Source organism: Brassica oleracea, chromosome C9 (assembly GCF_000695525.1).
Source record: "Brassica oleracea var. oleracea cultivar TO1000 chromosome C9, BOL, whole genome shotgun sequence".
Taxonomy (NCBI): Eukaryota; Viridiplantae; Streptophyta; class Magnoliopsida; order Brassicales; family Brassicaceae; genus Brassica; species Brassica oleracea.
This window is the reverse complement of record NC_027756.1, coordinates 32,357,944-32,366,911: the sequence shown is the minus strand read 5'-3', so window position 1 is coordinate 32,366,911 and position 8,968 is coordinate 32,357,944. Positions and strand designations below refer to the sequence as shown.

At 43.2% G+C, this 8,968-nt stretch overlaps 1 protein-coding gene across 1 annotated transcript; it reads right to left on the bottom strand.

Annotated features, from left to right (window-relative positions):
• Positions 1 to 6,253: 6,253 nt before the first annotated feature.
• LOC106319516 (calcium-binding mitochondrial carrier protein SCaMC-1) lies at positions 6,254 to 8,968 on the bottom strand. Its single transcript, XM_013757865.1, has 5 exons — positions 8,179 to 8,968; positions 7,533 to 7,769; positions 6,896 to 7,450; positions 6,706 to 6,796; positions 6,254 to 6,591 (listed from the first exon to the last, which is right to left on the bottom strand). Exons 1-5 carry the CDS (start codon positions 8,615 to 8,617, stop codon positions 6,414 to 6,416), a joined length of 1,500 nt encoding a protein of 499 aa, XP_013613319.1. The 5' UTR covers positions 8,618 to 8,968; the 3' UTR covers positions 6,254 to 6,413.

Sequence of the window (8,968 nt, the reverse complement as noted above, 5' to 3'; positions counted from 1 at the left end):
TGTCGAGCTTAATTTTTGCAAAGGTTATTTTGCAAGATGTTGTCGAGCATAATTTTACGAGATTTGTTCGGTAAAGAAGTTTTCAAGTTTTGGTGGTACGAGAGCCGTGATGAGGTTAATTATTGCAACCAAACTTAATCAGAAGTTTTTCTTATATCCGTGGGATTGATCCGTGGAAGTTTCGAGTGGTTTTTTCTGAAGTAAGATTTAGGTGACAAACATCGACAACTCGCGGAATTTGTTACTATGGAAGCGATACTTGAATTCTTACGAAACCTTAGGGTTCAGAAGACGTTTTAGCGGTGGGGATACGATCTCCCGTTTTGCTTTATTTAGTCTTCGTCAGCCGTTTAAGGTTTCGAGTGATTTTGCAGAAATTAACTTCGTTTATCTGAAAGTTATTTGGAAGAAGTACAGCCGTGGGGATTTCATAACCGATTTGCTACGCTTCCTTTTTCTATGATTAATCTAGGGTTTTTCCAAAAGATATTTGGAAGAAGTACAGCGGCTAGTTATGTACCCGATTTGTTGTGCTTCCTTTTTTCGGCGACTAACCTAAGGTTTTCCCGCAAGATAGTTGGAAGAAGTACATCGGCGAGTTATGTACCCGATTTGCTGTGCTTCCTTTTTTCCGCGACAAACCTAGGGTTTTTCCGTAAGATAGTCAGATGAAGTACAGTGGCGAGTTATGTACCCGATTTGCTGTGCTTTCTTTTTTCCGCGACTAACCTAGGGTTTTTCCGCAAGATAGTCAGAAGAAGTACAGCAGCGAGTTATGTACCCGATTTGATGTGCTTCCTTTTTTCCGCCACCAACCTAGGGTTTTTCCGCAAGACAGTCGGAAGAAGTACAGCGGTGAGTTATGTACCGGATTTTCTGTGCTTCCTTTTTCCGCGATTAACCTAGGGTTTTTCTGCGGTTTTGGGGAGAGGAAGTTTTATTTTTCCGAAAATTTTTCGGAAAACGTGTTTTGGTATAACCCTTACACATTGAGACTTCTTTAGTTCGGTAATGAGCCAAACTTATGGGGTTTGATAAAATTTATCGTTTCCCTTTAAGTTTAGAAGGAGAAATCGCGAGCTCGTTTCATTGCACTTCCTGTGGCGAAAAGTAGCGGCTAGGTTCTCGATTTTCTCAAGAACTATGGCGTTTGCGTAAGCGTTGGCCATAGGTGCAGTGGCGGAAGGAGTTGTCTTACCAGCATTGTTGCGAACTGCGATTTTGTCTTTCGTATTTCCGGACATCGTTTTGATCAAGCGTTTTGCGGCTATGAGTTAGAGTAATCCGTACCCCACCCCTCCTTCAAGCGCCAAACTGTGGGAACCGAAATTTGCACTGTCGATTTCCGTTTAAATAAGGAAAGTTAGGAAAACCCTAATTTCCTAGAGGTCCCGGATATCTGCTAAACCACATGTCAGGCAATCAGAACACAAAATAAAGACGAGAAAAATAAGAAATCGAAAAGAGGGCAAAATATATCTTATTCTGAATCCGCGTTTGAGTGTTACAACAAGGTAAGAGCCTGGGCTACGAGAGCTTCCTAGTTCTAAAATCCTAAGACTGCAAGACCTAATTGAGTCGCAGCTCGAATAACAAAAACGGTAAGTTGCCTAAAATTGCTCTAAGTGCTAAGTTTGCTCTGGAAAAGTCTCTCCTTGTGCCTCTCACCTAGGACTCCTTATATACTCCTCCAAGGTCGGTTTTAGCTTTTCCCTTCCTGCCCTTAAGCCGTCTTAAGTGAAAAATGGAGATATTCCATTTTTCCGATCTTCATGTTTATCCGCGGAAACTTAACATTTTTTCTGCGGAAACTTATCTTTATTTTTATTTTTATAAAATAAAAACATAAACCGCCATAGTATCTACGAGTTCATCCTTAAAGAATCGTAAGTGGGCTTCTAGTCGCGTTTTAGACCTCGTTGGGTCGTCTTTCGACATGAAACGTTTGTTACGATTTTCTTTTCGATAAAGACAAGTTCTTGCGGTTTTTATCGTAAAGTTTCAACGGTAACTTTGATCGGAATGATGTGAGAAATTATATCGCTGAGGTACATGGGAGCTAGCATTGAGGAACAGACGAGAATGCACGGATTTGGGTCATACCCGTTGATCGATGTCCGAGACAGTTTGGTCGCTACGTAGCGACCTGGTCCGTGCTGGATCGGTCGATACGTAGCGACCGACTCGTTCGTGGGTCGGTCGCTACGTAGCGACTGACCGAGTGGCTTGGTCGGTGGCTACGTAGCGACTGGGCTCCCAAAGGAATGGTAAAACTCAAAGTCCAAAGGAGAACTTACCAACAGTACGCCAAGACGAAGGATAGCCAAACGGCTCTTGGATATTCACGAACACGTACCGGCTATTCTAACCATGCAAGGATGAATCGCATACCTCCTCATCCCTACTGAAGGATGAATCGCATACTTCCTCCGCATATTAGCAAGATCTCCCTCTCGGATCTCTGAAAGGGGACCGTCATCGAAGAAACAAGAACGAAACCTTCTCAGGGGTGCCATCGGAACCGCTTCATGCTATCAGCCTCTGGAACATCTCCCCAAGAAGGAACAGGAGATGAGAAAGGGTCGGTAAAAGGACAACGTGGCCTTGGACGACCACGCACGAGTGAGGACGGAAACATAGGCAATTCGGGATTCATCTTTCTTAACAAGGAGTCAGCGCTGGAATTGGGTTGAGGCCAGTTAGGAGATATTGCGAGTCCTTATATACATCCGGATCATTCCCCTTCGCGGGATTAGAAAAGGAAGTAGAGATATTTCCAATTATCCTAAAGAATCCCTAACATAAAGGACAAGCAATGAAAAGGAAATTCGGCCATTGCAAGAAAAAGGGAAATTCTTCCTAAAAAGTAAAGTTTTGAGAAAGGATACGCACTTTTAAAAATAAGAAGAGCACATAGTACCATCAACCAAACTAGCGCCAGCCTCCAGATATGTGCCTACGCATCAAGCCTTCAGGCCTCCTCTTCGGCAATAATCAGAGCTCCAGGCTCCGCCGTCTCCAAGATGCCATCAGAAGCCCAAAGCTTCTCCATCTTCGATAAGATATCAGCGGTTCAAAAAATAGCGCCAGACCCCGGTCTGGTATAAGGGAATCGGCCTTCCCCCGGGTTTAGAGAGTGGTTCCAGCCTGAGTGCAACCCGGGATAGCAGGATTACTGGAGCGATGTCCTGCCTAAGGGAAGCCTGCTAAGAATGAGCAACTCCGGTTGACTTGAGTGCATAGGTTATTGCCCGAGTTCGATGACGAAATCGAGCAATAAGGGGCAAACTGTTGGCAAAAAATACTCAGGTATAGAATTCCTCCAGACCCCAGGCAGGACACCGGCCTCTGGGTCCCCGCTAGGAGGCACCCCGAGTCCCCGCTACAAAATACTACGGCCAGGGACTGCCTCCCATCCTCCGGGAAAAGGAAGACTTCCGATAAGGAAAACCTTCCATATTTCTGAATATGGAAGAGTTTAACCTACTCCGACCGACTAAGACCCGCCTTAAGAAGACTATATAAAAGGAACTTAAACCCTAGAGCAAGAGATCGACACTTCAAGACTTAGAGGCTAGAGCTAGACAGCTAGAATTAGGGTTCTTACTGAAATCATTGTAATCCTAGTTTGTCTACTCAATAAAACGTCTCTTCAAGTCTTTATCTCTACTATATCTCTCAAAATCAATACAAATACCAGCCTTGTCCATCATTCCATGGTATACACAAAGATCCTACACAAAAATCCCCTAACACTTCCAGCGATGGGAACTTCAACACTAGGAATCCAGAGGAGGCTGTGAGAGTTATTGAGAACCTGGCGTCCAGCAAGAACACTGATATTGAGAACAGGAGATCTGGAGCCACCCTTAGGAATGACCAGATGGATGAGTTCAGAGCAAAGCTTGACAGTGTTCACAAGATTCTCAGGAAGCAGACTTGCTTAGTAGAGGATGCAAAAGCTGTAGACACAGAGGGTAGAGCAGAGGTAGAAGAAGATCTGAACTTCATTGGAGGAACTGGATTTCAGAGGTCTGTAAATTAGAATGGAAACTTCTATGGCAATGGATAGAAGAGTAACTTCAACTAGAGTTCGCAGTACCCGAAACGCTACAGCAACAACAGGAGTTATGGAAACTCATCTTACCAGAAGTCACCACCACCTACTCAGGAGAGCAAGATTGAAGCAATGCTTGATAGGGTTCTTGAGGGACAGCAGAATATGACGGTGGACTTCAATGGGAAAATCGACTCTGTCTACAACTGAAGAGGACATTAAGAGAATGTTCTGTGTGGCCAGAGAAAAGATGAAGAATAGGATTACACTGAAGAAGAAGAGTGATCCTGAGAAGTTTTCAGTACCATGTACGGTGAAGGGTATTGAGTTCCCACATGCTCTGTGCGACACATGAGCATCAGTCACCTACCTAGGGTTATGGCAGACCATCTGGGTCTGAAGGTGGAGCCTTCCAAGGAATCATTCACTTTTGTGGATTGTTTTCAGAGAAGCTCAGGAGGAATTGTAAGAGACCTAGAGGTGCAGATTGGTAATGCCCTAGTTCCAGTTGATTTCCATGTCTTGTATATCAAGCTAAACTGGAATTCTTCACTATTGCTTGGGAGAGTCTTCTTGTCAACAGTAGGAGCAGTGTGCAACATGCAAACAAACCAGTTGTGCCTGACACTCATAGACCCCCATGTCTACTACGATCCCATTCCAGACACGTAACCATAGACGTCCTCCAGAAGAATTGATGATCCATGACTCATAGCAAGATGCCACTGTGGAGCAAAGTACGAGAAAGAGTACTCTGCGTCGATCGAAACTCACACCGCAACATCGATTGACAGTGCCAATCACAAATCGATTGATATTCATAAGGAAGAATCGATCGACAGTAGTCTAGCCGATTGGGAGAATGACTATTACAATCCCACCATGGTGATGCACACTGCTATCCTGCATACAGAGGAGTATGATGAAGATTATGGGGAGGAACGAGCTATAGAGTACAAAGCCATTCTTGCTGAGGAAGATAGACTTCTCCACCATTCCTCTTGGAAAAGGAATGAGACGTCGATCGATAGAACCGTTCCAACATCGATCGACACTCGTCTTCATCAGACAAGCAGCAAACGAGCATCGATCGACATTGCCTACTACCCATCGATTGACACTGGAGTCGACCGTGTACGAGAAGGAAATTACTCAATTGGAAGTTGTGCAGATGATCACTATCACGAGAGCTATTCAGTAGAAACAGTGGTACATGAGCAAGGGGTAGTGATATCACTCAAATTACCAGCCGCGAATGTGTATGGTTACGGTCCATGACCAACCATATCCGAGTTGATTGTGGGATGACCGAAGGGAGAGACGCACCAACGATCATGTATGAGGACAAAGAAGCATGCATTGCTCAGCTTAAGGACGGCTACATCAAAGGAGACAGGACGAAGCACATCCTGCCTAAGTTCTTCTTCACGCACGAGCTACAGAAAGCCGGCGAGGTCCAAGTGGTAAAAATGCGTTCCAGTGACAACTCAGCCGACATGTTCACCAAATCACTTCCGACTAGCACGTTCAGGAAGCTCACACATCAGATTGAGATGAGTAGACTGAAAGACCTTCAGTGATGTTCAGAACAGAGGGGTAATACGTGTTGTACTCTTTTTCCTTCACCATGGTTTTGTCCCATTGAGTTTTTCTGATAAGGTTTTAATGAGGCAACATCCAAAGCGTATTACAAACTCTGTTATGGTTATGACATCCAAGGAGGAGTGTTATAAATCATATTGTGGATGTCCATAACCGGTCCGGTTCATAACCGGCCAATACTTAGAGAGAGAGAGCCGGCGGCCAAGAGGAGAGAGAGAGAGACGGTTAGAGAGAGAGTCGGCCAAACCCTAATTTTCTTTTTCTTATTGGTTTATGAATTTGTACTCTTTCTATATCTGTATTTTCATATTCCAGTCTTTCCATATTTGTGTTTCCTTTTATCTCTCTTATAATTCCATATATATAAAAGGCTGGTTAATAAGAATAAGGAACTATTCTCCTATGTTTCATAACATTTTTAAACGAGCTTTTTATAGCACGAGGAAGAATATTCCTAATCTTTAACGAGCTTTCTAAGCACGAAAACTCGGGGAAGAGTATTCCTAACTTCTATCCTTTTATTTAGCTTCCGCTCTCTATCAAAACGTAACTGAAGTTTGTTCAGCCAGGAATCGGAATCTATAGAGAGCTTTATACAATAAGAAAAAATGTTTAAAGAAACAACAACATTAAAGTATATTAATCTCATTACAAATGATGATTAGAAGAATCAAGCATGTTAAAAACAACCTAGTTTTAACTAGGTTCTCTTTTTTATTATTTCCACTCTTTCGTCAATATCAAAATGAAGTCATTAATCAAGTTCAAGACTCTTTTTCATTGCTTCGTAGACCATATACGTAATGCTTGCAGCAGGAACAACCTTTAGAAGATTCGGTAGAAGCCCTTTGTAGAGTGCTTTGTACCCTTCTTCACTTACTGTCTTCCTGAATACTCCAGACATTGACGTCCTTGTTCGCTCCGCTTGCATTCTGCTAGACAGAAACATATATAAAATATATGAAAAAAACACTTCAAAACGCACGCGAGAACTGATCTATGTTTCTCTATGCAGGAAAAGCAAATGGGCATTGGAATTGATTTACCTTGTTCTAACAACCTGTAAAGGATAAACACAGGTTGCTCCAAGAGCTCCTGAGATGGTTCCACATCCTAGTTGAATGAGCGGACCTGGTTCTGAAGTCCAAACCCGAACCAAGTTTAATGAGTCTACGTTCAAGCCTGAATGTGAAAAAAAAAATATAGCATATTTCACATGGCAGTAAGGAGATTTACCGGCGTCCTCTTGAAGAATATATGTCCTGGACAAATCCTTTAATTTCTCATATGCAGCAAGATCGATACCGGCATAAGGAATAATCCCGAGAAGTGAAGGGAAAAGACCTTTGTAGAAGGCACGTGGACCCTCATGAACCAATATGTCTTTAGTGAGCGTTCCAATCCGGGGACAAGCAGCACCTGCTTGGCTAGTGCATGTCTGCAACCGCGTTTTCACAAGATCCAGAGGGTATATAGAGGCTTGAGCCACTGCACCAGCCATACCTCCAGCAAAAAGTCTAGCGGTAGTGCCGATATCCGCTTTGTCTTCACCCATGTTTTCACCAATAGCGTTCTTGAAAAGCTCATACGCATAGAACTTGATGGCACTCTCTGGTGCTACCTTCACTATATTCAACCCGTTACCTCTAAAAAAACCCCGAACCCCACCCTGATTCCATATCGTCTTTACAGCATCTCGGATTTTAGCATCGGTTTTCTGAATTTGCAAAAGGACTTTTAAGCGATCCAGAGGTGCAGTCGCAGTCCTAGAAGCAGCACCGGCTATGCCACCTGTGACAGTACTATCTTGTTGTCAAAAGCCAGTTTTGTTTTATGTTTTTCTAAGAAAATAAGAACAGTTAAGGAAGCCCACCTGCAATGAAGTAGTTGCTTCTCTTTACATGTTTGCTCATTCCTTCCGGGATAACAGCTTGTTCTCCAATGTCTACAAGACACACTCTTTCCCAGTGATGGTAAATGTTTTCGATGGTGGCTTCGTGAGGATACAACAAAAGAAAATCTCTCCATTCTTCAAACAGTATGATTCCATCATTGTCCTTGTCAACGTGCTCCACAAAGCGAGCGAGCTCCTCATCATTTATCTCAATTCCTGCAATATAGAAGCTGTTGTGGCTTATAGGACGAAAACAGAGCATAATACATAAGAAGTTGTGGTTGAAAGTTATTAATCCTACACAGAAGTGATACAAAATCTGAGCATAGGGATGAAAAATGCATACAAGAGAGGATGCTAACAATGGTACGCCAAATCAAACCAACATACACCATAAACTCTTCATTAAGTAGGCAATTCTAATATAAGGGCCACTTTATAAACCTAGACCGAAAGCTTTCCTTGCATCAACAGAATTGTACAAACTTCCCCAAATCTGAAAAGTTAATTTGAGTTCAAATGTACAACTTGTTTAAGACACTAAGATCTAGCAGCTAGTAATTAACAAGAAAAGGTTTGCACATAATCAAGAAGATTGAGCATGTAGGGAATGAAGAGACTATACCGGCCTTAACGAGTGAATCCCAGAGTCCCTCGGGAGAAATGCAACCATTGTGCTCAACATCAATAGCTTGAAAAATTCTATAGAGCTCGAGTTCCTTATCATCCATGTACCGACGAAACTCGTGATAATCCACACGCCCATCTCGATTCGCATCACAAACCCTAAACAGCTCCTTGGCGTACTTGTACCCACTTGGGATTTGAAGCGCGATCAGCCCTTTCTCGATCTGCGCGCAATCCAAGTACCCAACATTCTCAGAATCGAAGAAGTTGAATAGGCTCCGGATTCGCAAATCCCGTTCTTCCCTCGTCTCGCGGAGAGCTAGAAGAACGTGATCCATGGAAACGGGTCCGGGTTTCTTGAACGGGTTGCAGGAGCCCTGTTTTGATTTCATCTGCGTGGGTAAACCAACGTGCTCCACGCCATGGTGACTCGACATGATCGATCAGATTGAAATCAAATTGGAGGTTTCTGGGTCGGTGATTATCATATATACCCAGATCTACGACGAATGTAATGAATCTGATCTACGATCTCCAAAACGCTTACCATTTAAAACCCGTAACGCAGAGGGAAGATTTATTATTCGTAACAAGATGATATTCACCAACTTCTGTGCGATCAGGCAGATGTTAATCTAAAGAAGAAATGTAAGAGATATTGACTCAAAAGAACAATGGTTGATGGATTTGTGCTGATGCTTACAGGTGACGCTGAGGGAAAGAAGAAAGAAGAAAGGAGAGAGAGAGAGGTGGAAATGGGAAAAGGCCAATCTCTCCAACGGTGTGGA

Coding starts and splice junctions, on each gene's coding strand:
- LOC106319516 (XM_013757865.1), bottom strand. CDS start 8,617: ATGTCGAGTCACCATGGCGTGGAGCACGTTGGTTTACCCACGCAGATG. Junction 7,770..8,178: donor GGATTCACTCGTTAAGGCCG/GTATAGTCTCTT, acceptor TCTATATTGCAG/GAATTGAGATAAATGATGAG. Junction 7,451..7,532: donor AAGCAACTACTTCATTGCAG/GTGGGCTTCCTT, acceptor GTACTGTCACAG/GTGGCATAGCCGGTGCTGCT.